This window comes from Hipposideros armiger, unplaced genomic scaffold, assembly GCF_001890085.2.
Source record: "Hipposideros armiger isolate ML-2016 unplaced genomic scaffold, ASM189008v1 scaffold_30, whole genome shotgun sequence".
NCBI classification, from domain to species: domain Eukaryota; kingdom Metazoa; phylum Chordata; class Mammalia; order Chiroptera; family Hipposideridae; genus Hipposideros; species Hipposideros armiger.
The window spans coordinates 5,202,340-5,215,216 of record NW_017731380.1 but is presented as its reverse complement, the minus strand read 5'-3'; the positions used below and the strand labels follow the sequence as shown (position 1 = coordinate 5,215,216).

General features: G+C 35.1%; 1 protein-coding gene across 1 annotated transcript in view; it reads left to right on the top strand.

Annotated features, from left to right (window-relative positions):
- The window catches only part of GPD2 (glycerol-3-phosphate dehydrogenase 2), a 166,204-nt gene extending 156,391 nt beyond the window's left edge, over positions 1 to 9,813 (top strand). Inside the window, exons 14-17 of the mRNA XM_019636862.1 lie at positions 3,028 to 3,140; positions 3,226 to 3,304; positions 3,494 to 3,592; positions 6,445 to 9,813. Of these exons, the coding sequence (XP_019492407.1) occupies positions 3,028 to 3,140; positions 3,226 to 3,304; positions 3,494 to 3,592; positions 6,445 to 6,570 (417 nt within the window). The 3' untranslated portion in view covers positions 6,571 to 9,813. The remainder of the gene's footprint in view (positions 1 to 3,027; positions 3,141 to 3,225; positions 3,305 to 3,493; positions 3,593 to 6,444) is intronic.
- The last annotated feature ends 3,064 nt before the right edge of the window (positions 9,814 to 12,877 follow it).

Genomic DNA, 12,877 nt, shown 5'->3' with positions numbered 1-12,877 from the left:
TTTGTAATCAGGCAAATAATCACTGTTTGCTTCAGAAGAGGCCTTTGATATCAGGTCATGAGGACTCTGTCCTTGGTTTGACCTAGTCTACCTTGCTTCAAGTGCTTAGACTATAATGTTGATGGCATGCATCTTTGGGATACCAATAATAAGAAACTGGACGGCAAGTGAATGATGACAAATTGAAGCAATGAGTGAAATTTCATTAGGTATAATTTCATAGAGATAAATGGCAAACCTTGCATTAAGTAGAAAAAGCAACTCCATCATCCATTCATGATAAATTTGATGAAGCTTAACAGTAGCACATGTGAAAACAAAATATGTGTTTTTTTGTTAACTGAATGCATAACAGTTAACAGTGGATCATGGCTGCCTCCAAATGCAATTGCAATCTTAAGCTGCATTACTAGAAATCATATCTCTAGACCAAGGAAGCTGATGGTTGCTCCTTTGTAGGTACTTGCTAATCCCAAACAAACTGGAAGAATTGCAAAGAGATGGGTTTAATCTCAACATAAAACTTTTCTGCAATTGGAGCCACCCCTTTATGGGCTACTTTCAGGGGTATTGAGCTATTTATTGTCCTGTTCTTTAGATGGAGACCTCATGTTTTCAGTTTTGGAATGTAAAGAAAATGTAGGGTTGGGGAGGTACATTGAGTGACTTCTACAGGAAAAATCCCCTCCAGCTTTGAAATTCCATGATACCTTGCTTGATGGAGTATGCATAAATACATAGGAAATGAAGGGACATGAATTGAGAAAGAGCTTGTTCTTGGAGGGAAGCATCAGAGATACCATTTCCAGGGAAATGAATCTTGAATTAGTTTTGTAGAAAATGGCTGGGTAAAATTGGTGCAATGGAAAAATAATTTAACTGGTGGATTTTCTTGTATGAAGAGAATAATCTGCCATTGAAAAATGCCCTTGGTGACTTCACACAAGTTTTATATATCTCTTATATGTCGTGTGCGTGTACGAGGTAGGACAATTAAGTTCGCGAACTCATCCTAGAAAAAGACTTACATAACCTCATTGCTGACTATCACTATGGTCACCTTCAAAGTACTCCCCTTGGGAAGCTATACCGACACCAGTGCCTAATCTACCCTTCAAAGCAATTTTGGAACTCTTTTTCTGGAATGGCCATCAGAACTGTCATCGTATTACCCTTGATGTCCTGAATGTCATCCAAATGTCTTCCTTTCAATATTTTCTTTATCGTTGGGTAAAGAAAGAAGTCATTGGGGGCCAGATTAGGTGAGTAGGGAGGGTGTACCAATACAGTTATTTGTTAACTGGCTAAAAACCCCCTCACAGTCAGTGCCCTGTGAGCTGGTACATTGTTGTGAATTGTTGGCGAAAAGTTCAGGTTATCTAACATTTTCATTTAGCCTTTTCATCACTTTCAAATAATAAACTTGGTTAACTGTTTATCTAGTTGATACAAATTCATGATGAATAATCTCTCTGATATCAAAAAAGGTTAGCAACATGGTTGCAACAAGTTCACGAGCTTAATTGCCATACCTCGTATATAACATTTTTATAATATATATTGTATATTATATATTTTATGTACATATTAGCTGAGATAATTTTTTAGCATACCTAATTATATACATTTTTTGCTATTATATATTTGTTTTATTTATATATTTATATTATAAATTATATAGGTTTCTCCTAAGAGAAAGGAAAGTAGGAAGGGAATAATCTCAAAAAATGTTTGTCTTCCCAAGAAAAAGGAGCATAGTCCCTGATCACTTACATAAGATCCTTTGATGAGACGTCTGGGAGATTTCATACTTGTATTAGTAAACTTATGCTATATTATGGTTATGCTTATCTAGGTTATGCTATATAACAAACAACTTCAAAATCTCATTGGTTTACTATGGGAGGCACTTCGTTTTCAATCATATTACATGAAGGCTGCATTGTAGCTGGCATGGCCCTTCTTCGTATTCCAGAGTGGCTTCAGATCTCTCTGATTTATACCCTTCTCACGGCATAGGAGCAAGAGAGGCAAAGCCAAGTTGTGCAGTTGCTTTCAAGCTTTTACTCAAAAGTGGCGTATATCATGTCCATTCACGTTCCATGCGCCAAAGTTAATCACATGTCCAACTCACATCAGTGGGGAGGAGCGTGTATATGTACTATATGTATGTAAAAGGGAGGAAAGATATATTTGTGAACAATATACAGTATAATAGAGTCATTTTGGAAGTTTTCAGATGGCAGTCTGACATGAAAACTAAGACAGTGTTCTCAGCAATAGTATCAAGTGAACCTGATACTGGGACATTGAAAACCTGGGACATTGAAAACATGAAGAATAACTAGTCAGGATAGCTTGTTTATTCACGTGACTCTGTAACTTCCACCCAACTATCAATATCCTAGTGACAAAGTTTCAGAATAACTAATCTCATGCCGTCTGTCTTGGTGTACTGTGTGCCACGTGATAGTAGTTGTTCAAGTCCTAACTATCTGCTTCACTTTTCATTTCTGTCACCGAACCACAGGATTTGGTCCTGGAAATTTTGCTAGTCAATACTGTAGAAGGATATTCAGCATTAAAAAGAAATAAACTGTTAAAACATGCAACAACGTGGATGAATTTCAGAATCATTTATGCTATAGGAAGGCAGTCAAACACAAAAGCTACCTGCTCTATGAACCATTTTATATGAAATACTAGAAAAGGCAAAACTATTGACACAAAGCTGATCTGTTGTTGCTTGGGACTAGAGGTCAGGGGAAGAAATCAACTGCAAATAGACAGAAGGAAGCTTTTTAGGGAAAAGAAGTGTTCAATATGTTGATCATTGTTGAGTATACATCAAACTACCTACCTAAAATAGGTGAATTTTGTTGAATATTAATTATACTTCAATAAAACTGGAAGAAATATAAAAGTGTGCTGATCAGATAAATGAGCATGAGCTTCTTTTTAGAAAACCAAAAGAGAAATAAATAACTCTTTCCATAAATCTTTGAACTTTGTGTGTCTGTGTTTTAGGAAGAACTTGAAACAGCCAAGAAGTTTCTATATTATGAAATGGGCTACAAATCTCGATCAGAACAGTTAACAGATCGCTCTGAAATTAGTCTACTGCCTTCAGACGTTGACAGGTACTTCTAATAAGTTTCTACCTGTCTCTTTTTTTTCCTTCACCTGCATAAGTGTATTTTTCCATTATTCAATGTTATGTTCCAGGTACAAGAAGAGATTTCATAAGTTTGATGCAGACCAAAAGGGCTTTATTACCACTGTTGATGTTCAGCGTGTATTAGAGGTAATATTTTGTTTTGGTTCAGTATCTTTGATAGCAAAAGAATGTGAAGATTGTGTTAGATAATTTTTTTCATCTAGCACTTTCTATAAGTAATAGTTCTCTTAATTTTGGAAAGGTTGGCAATATTAATAAAGGGATTTGCACAGTTATTCATTAAAACTCATTACTATGTGATTTTCTTTTATTTAGAGTATCAATGTCCAAATAGATGAAAATACACTACATGAGATGCTGAATGAGGTAGATTTGAACAAAAATGGACAAGTTGAACTCAATGAATTTTTGCAGGTGAGTTGTAATGAAAAGCAAGTGTACTTGCTTTTTATCTCTTGGTTGTCAATGGGTGTTCAAGAATAGATTTTTAAGTCCACACAGTCATCACTTCATTCTTAAAAAGAAGAGAGCTTGAAGCCAGCAAAGACTGGTATGTCCGCCCTCAAGGAAGAGGCGCTATATGGTGCATGTTCTTTTTCTTTCTTTTTATAAGACACATTCTGTTGTGTTGAACAATTTAGATTAAATCCAAGTTAATTATGGCTTAAAGGGCTGAATCAGAAGTATACTTTTTAAAGAAGTTAGTCATGGAATACCACTGCTAGACCATTCTGTACCTGCTTCAAAAGAGGGAACACAATATTTCTGATGTGGAAAGGAATTTTTTTTTTTTATGGAAAAGGTTTTAAAAAATCATAGTTGTATTTGTTTGAGAATCATATTCATTTGAGAACCTGAAATGTGACTATGTTCTTACATTATAAAGAGCCTGAAAAACAAAAGAAAAGAAATAATGCATTCTGGGGTCAAGACCATGTAATTCAAGCATTTCTATTTTCAAAATTTTCACTTACCCAAGGCTCAATTGTTTAATCATAACTATGAAAGAAATGCATTTTGTTGCTTTAACTTCAAACTGGATGAAATACCTCATTCCTTAAAAGGGAGAAATTCAACAAACCCATACGTTATTTGTACCTGCCCATAGGACTGGTCATATGAAGACTTTTTTGGTTTCCAAGCAGCCAGGTTTTTTCTGTAGTGCTTCTTGGGCAGGTATTTCAAATTAAAGCCAGAACCTGCTTGCACCATGGCAATGATGAATGCTGAACATGAAATAAATTAATGCTGGGGATTTTGGTCAATGTCAGCCCTTTCTTCACTGTGTCAAGTTAAACAAACAAGATCAAGGCAAAGGAAATGGTAATTGTCTCTCTGGAGATGAGCTGCAGATAAGAGCATTGTTGAATCTAAATACAGAAAATTTTCACAGGTTGTGTCCAGCATTACAAAAAAGAATGTTTAGTTCTTTAGCTTATTGTTTAACTAAGCGCACATTTTAAATTGAGTTTAAAATTTATGCTTAGGAATAGAAACTATTGAATACTTTTTTGTGTGTGTGTCTAGTTTTTTCTTGACAATATTTTGTTGTTTGTCTCAGGATTTTAGAACACTTTTCTTTACCGAAATAGCTTGTGTTTCATTTCTTGTGTGTTGTAAATAAACAACAGCATTTAGGGATGGAAGACTTGGGGTTTTAGAAACAATAAGAATCTAATTTTATAGTTACGCTATGTGGTTTGGGTTTTAAGTAATTTTCTTGAGTGCAATAGAGTTAAACACAGAAAATAATTTAAACCATCTGCAAGTTTTCTTGTACAGTTTTTAATAATTGAGCATTTCTTATTTCTTGTCCAATTCTAAATGAAAGAGACTATTCATGCTTCTACTAAGTACAAATACACAGTGTAATTTTCAACTTAAAAAATGCTGACCGTATTTCTCATGAAATATATTCACACCCAAATGTTATTATTTTTTTCTTGTAATATGGTTTCAAGATACATGTAATGTTTAAGGAAAAGTTTGAATTAGTAAAGATTTGTATATCATACAATGTTTATGGGTTAAAAAAAAAGCTCTATTTCTACCAGTTTTGTTAGTTCTGATAAACTTGGAAGATCTTCATGGAACCAGAGACAAAACAAACAAATTATTCTGTCTTTAGATGTTGCCATTCTTTTTTGCTACATCATTCATCAGATCAAAGTATGTTTTCAGGGTTTATTTTTCATACAGTATTTTCTTTTTCTAAAGAGTAAGAGCCCATGTTTATCTCATTAAACATGCTTTTGAATATAGATACGGTTTTTCAATAATCCTCATGGAAGATGACTATAGGTGTTGCATGGTTACATGACTTTATGTCTAGGTTTGGACTCTCATGCCACTTCTGCATATAGGAGTCCATCTCTAATAAGCAATAGCTTGTACAACTAGCTTTTAATAAGGTCATGAAATTCTGATCCAGTACCTTGGCAGATGCCTCTGACTCTTATTCAGAACCCTTTTTAAGAAATGTATCTTTGTAAGCTAAAAACTAAAACCCTAAAAATATTTTGAGAATTTATGTATATATTTTTTATGGTGAAGAGCTAAATCAGTTCTTTTTAAAATAAAGAAAGAAATAAAGAAGATTGGGGAAGCTATATTGAGAAAAGCAAATAGTTAAAACCACATCAACTTAAAAAGGAAAAAAAAAATTCTTATGCTCATAATTGCAAAGTGCCTTCCAGATTAAGGCCTTTGCCCACTGACTGCATGTAATTTCAAGACTAATTCTGATTTTATCCATTGGATAAAAATGAATTAGCAAAAATCTGGGCTGTGGAGTGCTTTTAATTCTTAAGGTAGATCTCTGGGTCCATTTTCAAGGGCTTAAATATAAATTACTTTATCAAGTCTTTAAGGAATTTGGATTTAGGGGACTTTAAGTTGTCAAGTACAGTAACATTAAAAAAGAGTAGTTAAATATATAGGTCATGGTTTGTCTTCACACAATTGCTGAGATTCATTTTTAAGATTTTTAAATGGAACTGAAGAGCTAATATTTGAGTTACTCAAAAAAAATATGCCCTGAGCACATGAGGGGGCAAAAAGTGATGCATTTAATTTGCATTTCAAGGCAGGCTGATTTGCTAGATGGGTGTAGTGTTTACACCAGTGGGGAAATACCTGATCCTCCCCCCACATTTTGAAATGTTCAGAAATAGTACTCTGCTTATTTGAGCTGTAGTACCTGCTATGGCTTTTGAATGGAGTAAGCTGGCTGCCTTCTGAATCTGTTGCGTATTTTTTTCTTTAAGCTGATGAGTGCTATTCAAAAAGGAAGGGTGTCTGGCAGCCGACTGGCGATACTAATGAAAACAGCAGAAGAGAACCTGGACAGACGGGTTCCCATTCCCGTAGACCGAAGTTGTGGAGGATTGTGAGTGTGAACAGTAAATCCTCAGCCAACAAACATAGGAACAACAAATCATCATGTAACGAGTGATGACTTACAGCACTCCAAACAGTGGATATGGATAGCTGCTTTTTTTTTTAACATTCCAAAGCTTTAGGATGTTGTTGTGTACCCTTTATTTGTATTTGCCCTTCAATCTAGCTTCTAAAAAGTGTATTTTATCTTTTTTCGCATTTTCGATATGCCCTGACTTATTATGTTGTATCCATTCTGTGGCCTGTTAGGCTGGACATGCTCCCTTTTTATGTGTTGATTCATGTATTCTAATTCAGTTCTAGAGGCAGAATATTTTGGCTGAAATTGGAAAAAGCTGGAAAAGTTTTGTGACATACACAAAGCTCTGGACATTAAGTTTGTAGATGGTATTTGTTCTTCAAAGAAATTGAGCAGGGAGTGACCTATTAAAACGGTAGTTTCTGGGGACCTCTCAGCTCCTTCCTTCCTCAGCTGGTCTGTCTTCCTCATCCAAACAATATTGTACAATTTGATTTCTAGAGCGTGACTGGCAAAACTGGAGAGGGAAGAAAAAGTTTGGATCTGGTTATAGGAGCAAGTCTCAGAGAAACTCTAAAAGCTTCCAGAATCACAGGTATAAGATAAGGATAGCATTGACATTTCCTGGGAGTTACAGTGATAGTTTTGTCACAGAAATTCATTTCTTTCCCCCCAGTCACTGCTGGTTTTTCTTTGACTATTACAGTTGCCAGAAAGATTCTTGCTTTTCTTATTTTAAAACCAGCATTTCAGTGGTAAGTTGGATGTAATGGGATGAGACTAAATTTCTCAAATCTTCACATTAGTAATAAATTTAAGGGTTAAAAACCTGTGTTTTATATCTACATATGATAGCACAATTTTCAATCCCCAAATCCTGACTCTTAGAGCATGTGATATTGTCAAACGTGGCCTATTTTGCCTAGTTTATTGCATCATTTTGGGGAGTGTTTGTAAACAGATAATAACAAGGATAGAAATAGCCTTTAGGTAGCTTTATTAATAATTATTTGTAAAAAGGCACAACACTGCAGTATTCAAGGTTATTTTGGTTCAAGGTTATTCAAGGCTTAAAACCTTTCTCATTCTGTACTAAGTGCAAAAGATCTCTGTCAACCAAAAAGAAAAAGAAAACACACACACACAGATGCACACGCACAACATATGTAAGACACAAAACAGAAACAAAAATTAATCTGCATTGAATTTAACAAATAACGTATTGAATTTAAAGGGCCAATCTGATATGCTTTTGCAATCATTTAATGGCATTTTATCCAGTCATTTAACTATTTATTTATTCATTGTGCTTCCTTTTGTAAAGTTAACTACCTACTTTTTGTTTCTTAAGATCAGGTTGTGCATGTAATAGGAAATCTAACCCTGTATTTAATGTCAGGTTTTCATTGTGCAGGCTTAAAGTCTTAATTTTTAAACTGGAACATAAAACACTTTTATGCTGTTATTTCTATTTATGTCAACCTTGTGGAATATCTTGAGGCCTCATTCTAGTGGGGTATAAGCCTCTCTGTCATAATAGAGAAACACTGGAAATTCACTCACCTAAGCCCCCACCTTCACCTCTGAACATTAAAGAGCGTTGGCCACTCGTTTTGTTTTTAAAGGATGTTTAGTTCAACATCCTAAAGGAAAACCTAAAGAGCAAGCGATGCTCCCAGGTACCACTGTGAGCTTCTTCTTTCAAGGTGTGGATTTTTTATACTGGCTTTTATTTTATTTTTAAAAAAAATGGAAGCATGTAGCTTTTGTAATTTAGTGTTTTTTTATCGATATATTTCACTGTTTAGAATCCAGTGACACTTAATAGATTGAAGAGCTGTCCTTTAAAACATTGCCAGTGATGTACCACAATGGTGTACATTTGTGCTCTCTCTCTCTCTCTCTCTCTCTCTCTCTCTCTCTCTTTTTCTAGTTAGAACAAGAAAAAGGATGCCTGTGCCCTCCCTGAATCCATTACAGTAGGGACCTGGCTTATAACCTGACTGGCCTGAGCAGAGCTGTATTTGTCACACAAGGCCTTGCTTGTGCACGCTTTGCTATGAGTGAAGTTCCTTTAAGGACAAAGAAAAGTGCACTTTTCTTCTTTGGAGCATATCTGCTTTTGCTTAAAACCTGCTAATTCTAAAACATACGCTCCTTCACCAATCCCAGAGACTTGTCTTGGAAATGAGCTGGTTCCAAGTCTTTACTGTGAAGAAAGCACCCCTGCGTTTTTGTGTAAGTTCTTAATGAAATCTGGACAGCTTCTTTACCTGATGCTCAAAAAGAAGAAAAGAAATGGGGGATACGCCCTTTCAAAGGCTATTTCAAACACAAAAGAATTTTTTTTTTTCCTTTTCATAAAAATGTGATGTTAGATGATTCTGTTGGGCTGGGGGTGGGGTATGCAAAGATTGTCTTTTTATCAAGTGATTTCTTTCAAGAACCTTGAAGGGGATTCAGGTGAAGGAACCCCCACCTGTGGAGGAGAGCCGGATGCTCCTTTAAAAAGCCCGTATCACAGTCATAACAGTAGTGACAATGCTGGATTATATGTTAAGCCAAGGCTCTTATCCATCATGCTGTTTGCAATATTCTCGTTTTCAATCAGTTTATGCTGAGCCTAACTTTAGGGTTTCCACTATTAAAACATGCTCCCTCTTCTGCTTTCGTTTCTAGCTTTGTTTTGTCTTTTCCAAACTATGTAGTTACTCTTTTGTACAACGAAAATTTCATTCTGACTTTTACTAAACATACTGTAAAAATGATCTTTGATCTTATTTCCTCCCTTTTTATGTATTTGTAACAATTTTTTTGGCATATGAATGTGATAATATTGACGTCAACAATGCTATAACTTACACTGTTTTGCATTATGTCGACTCTTTTTAGGGATTGAAAAGTCCTATGTTTTTAAAGAATATCAAGTATAAGCCCAGTACTGGAGTAGTTATACACACTGCATGTTTTCATATGTGGCACTTTTATGTATCCTGTTGGGTTATTGTTCTAGATTGGACTGTTAAATACTATGTTTGAGGCTGGGTTGTCATTTTTATAACTGTCTTGGTGTTTTATCGCCGTTATTTATTACTTTTGATATACAGAATGAGCTGCATGCATTTATAGAGCAATAAGAGGATGTATTTAATGTGCCTTGTTTTTAACTGAATAAGAACTGAAAGCATGAATCAATAAAACTGATTAAAATGGTCCATTTGCTGGCATTTTGATGTTACTTGCAGTCAGAGAAATAACTTTGATTACTGTTGAAGTTTAAAAAAAGTTTGAAAATATTTTCACAAACTGTTTTTAATGGAACTTACACATTAATTCTTTTAGCTTGATATTTTGTAATTTGATCTCAAAAGTGAATCTCTGCATAGACAGATGTAATTTTATGAGACTGCCAGGATTATTTGTATTAATTTGTTGCTGGGGCCTTTAGGGCATGACTTCTGTATTTGTGCAATCCTATTCTAAAATTACATTCATTCTATTACAACTCAGCTGAATTCTTTTTTCCTTTTTTTTTTTTTTTTGTCAACCAGAGCCTTTCAGCCTGAGTGTTCCCAGGCACACTGATGAATTTTATCATAACTAAAATCAATAGAAATGAATGGGAAAGATTACATAATCCATTTTGATCATCTTACATGTCAAGTTAGTGCGGGGTTGCCAAGTGTTGATAAATGCTCTGACAGAAAAAATGCTATATATTTTCATTGTCAGTAAATCAGTAAAGCTGTTACCAGTTTTAACACAAATTTTATAATGCCCATGTTATTTTATAGGTTTTAATTTACACATGTATGTGGCGCATACTTCCATTTGTGGTTTAGATGCGCTGCCTCCTAGTTCTGCGTGCTCAAAGGCATGTGTGAGCTTCTGAAGTTTCTTTGAAATTGTGTAGAATATGCCAAAGCCGTGGCTCCTAGACAGACTTGTAACAATGACCTGTTCAGTGCCTAGAAAAAAATACATAGCAGCTCAAAGCATTGTTCACTGATCTAGCTTATCAAATTTTACAGCACTTTAAAATTTCTCAACATAAAATTTGTCAAATAGATTGCTCCCAGTTTTCGAAATGTATAACATTTATGGTAATCAGAGAAAGGGGAATGGGTATTAACATCACTATTTTGCAATCTTGGTCAACACCACGTTATCACTGGTGTCAGAATTCACCTGCTGACGTTTGACTTACAAAGGAAGGAAACAACAGAAGTTTTAAATTGATATGGCACCCTCATAATGAGAGAATTTCTGTTTAGGAGATGGAGTTGATGAGCCTTTTGTGCCTGTACTTTGTATTTTAGGTCTCTAATTATCTACCGAACTTGTGAAATACACGCACGTCACATGATCTATGTGAGCCATGACACCAGCGATAGTCCTGCAGATCCTGTGCTAAAGATTGTGGACCCTTTGCAAAAAGCAGTAAATATCTTTGCATTTTGTTAAATACCTGATCCAGAATAATACGATTTATTTGATCTAAGCAAAATACTGCTTTAGCAAAATCACCAAGGCCATCTTCATTCTCCCCATTTGGCACAGAATTGCTTAGCAAACCCTACCATCGGTTCCCTGGTTAGTTAACCGCAGTCGCATTGAAGTTGCTTGAAACTCTGGAAGTTCAGGTATGAATCCTACAATCGCAGATAACATATCATGTTTCGGTGGAAGAGATGGGAGGATTGGGTCTCTCAGTACCCACATGGTGTTAGAGCATGGCACCTGGTACAAGTGGTTCCACCGCATCTGAGCCATTCAAGCCCGCTGTTTTGTGTCTTAAGCAGAATATCTCTGCCCCCATTCAGGTACAGTGACTCCTATAGACTCCAGGTTCATTTCTTCAGTGGCTGCTGCTACTGCTAGCTCTCCTTCTGTGTGGCATCGCAAGGAGTTGGGAAGCGTAAACATTTCTTTCTGTTTCTTTTGGCCCTGATGCCTATAAAAAAAATAGTTCTGGTGAAAGAGAATCTTGAATTGGAGTCTATTTTTTCATAGTCACAAGATTTCTTTATTTGTTTTAACCTTATGTTATAATACTGGGTCTAACTTTTTTTGTGATTAAAAAAAAAATTCCAATTTAGGCATATCTGATTTTGCGTTAAAAGCTACCTTCCTCTGTTTGTCTAAGCGATCTAAATGTAACGAGGCTCCATCAACGCATCACGTTTCTTTAACCTGACCTTAATGCCCTCTTTCAAGCAAGCAGTCCCCTCTCCACAACCTCCCTTCAAAGGTCTTAGAGTAAACAGCCACTTCTTCTCCCTTTTAATTTGTTGCGTGTTAGATTTTCTCTCCTTTACTTAAAATCAATTTTTTTTTTTGGTTTTCATCTCCATTATTAATTGATTTACTGTTCATTTTTATGCATACAGAGTTTTTCCTATCCAAGTTAAGAAGCTGTAAATCTTAGATCCGTTGAAGTGACAGTGAGAAATATTTCATTTTAGCCCATGAATCATTTGCCATTCTTATTGCAGAAAAATGGCAAAATTATGGTGTACCATGTTTTCATAAATTACTCTGCCCCCTACCCCCACGCCAGTTCATTTCACTATTTGTTTGGAAAGACTGCAGGACTCAGAATCCCGGCACTTGTGGTAAACAATTCTGATTTTACAGCAGGCTAATCAAAATTTCATAGCATCACAAATTAATTCCTCTGGTACTGTGAAGAATTTAATTCATGTACAAAATATATCACCTATTTGATAACTCAAAAATAGCTCAATATTAAAGTACATCCTGTGATTTGCTAGTATAACAAAAGGGGAAGAGTGCTGAATTCCTTAAATAATGTATATAATTTTCATTGGGTTTCATATGTCAAAGTAGTCATTTATGTCCTCAAAGGTGTGTGCTTTGCACTATGTGTTTGAACACTATTAAAAAATCATGGCTTCTTCCAAAAAGGACAAATCGTAGGTTTGCATTTCACAGATGACCTAGAATGAAATATCTTAGATGGAGGCGCCCTCTCCCTAAGAAATATCCTCAGAAGTAAAGATTGAAAATATTTCTAAAGATAAATATTTTTAAAAACAATCAATTAAATCAGTTATTATAATGTTATAATATTGCTAAATAGATTTGTTTGTTGCCCTTAAAAGGAATAAATAAAATAGCGATTAAGGGCAAATCTTTTAAAAAACCCCGGTCAGTTATTTACACAGTTGAAAAAGTCAAGTTTATCCTGATAAATATATTCGTCATAGTGAGCTGCTAAACTGTTTGCAAAATGGGCCATTTTTTAAATGGAGCTTATC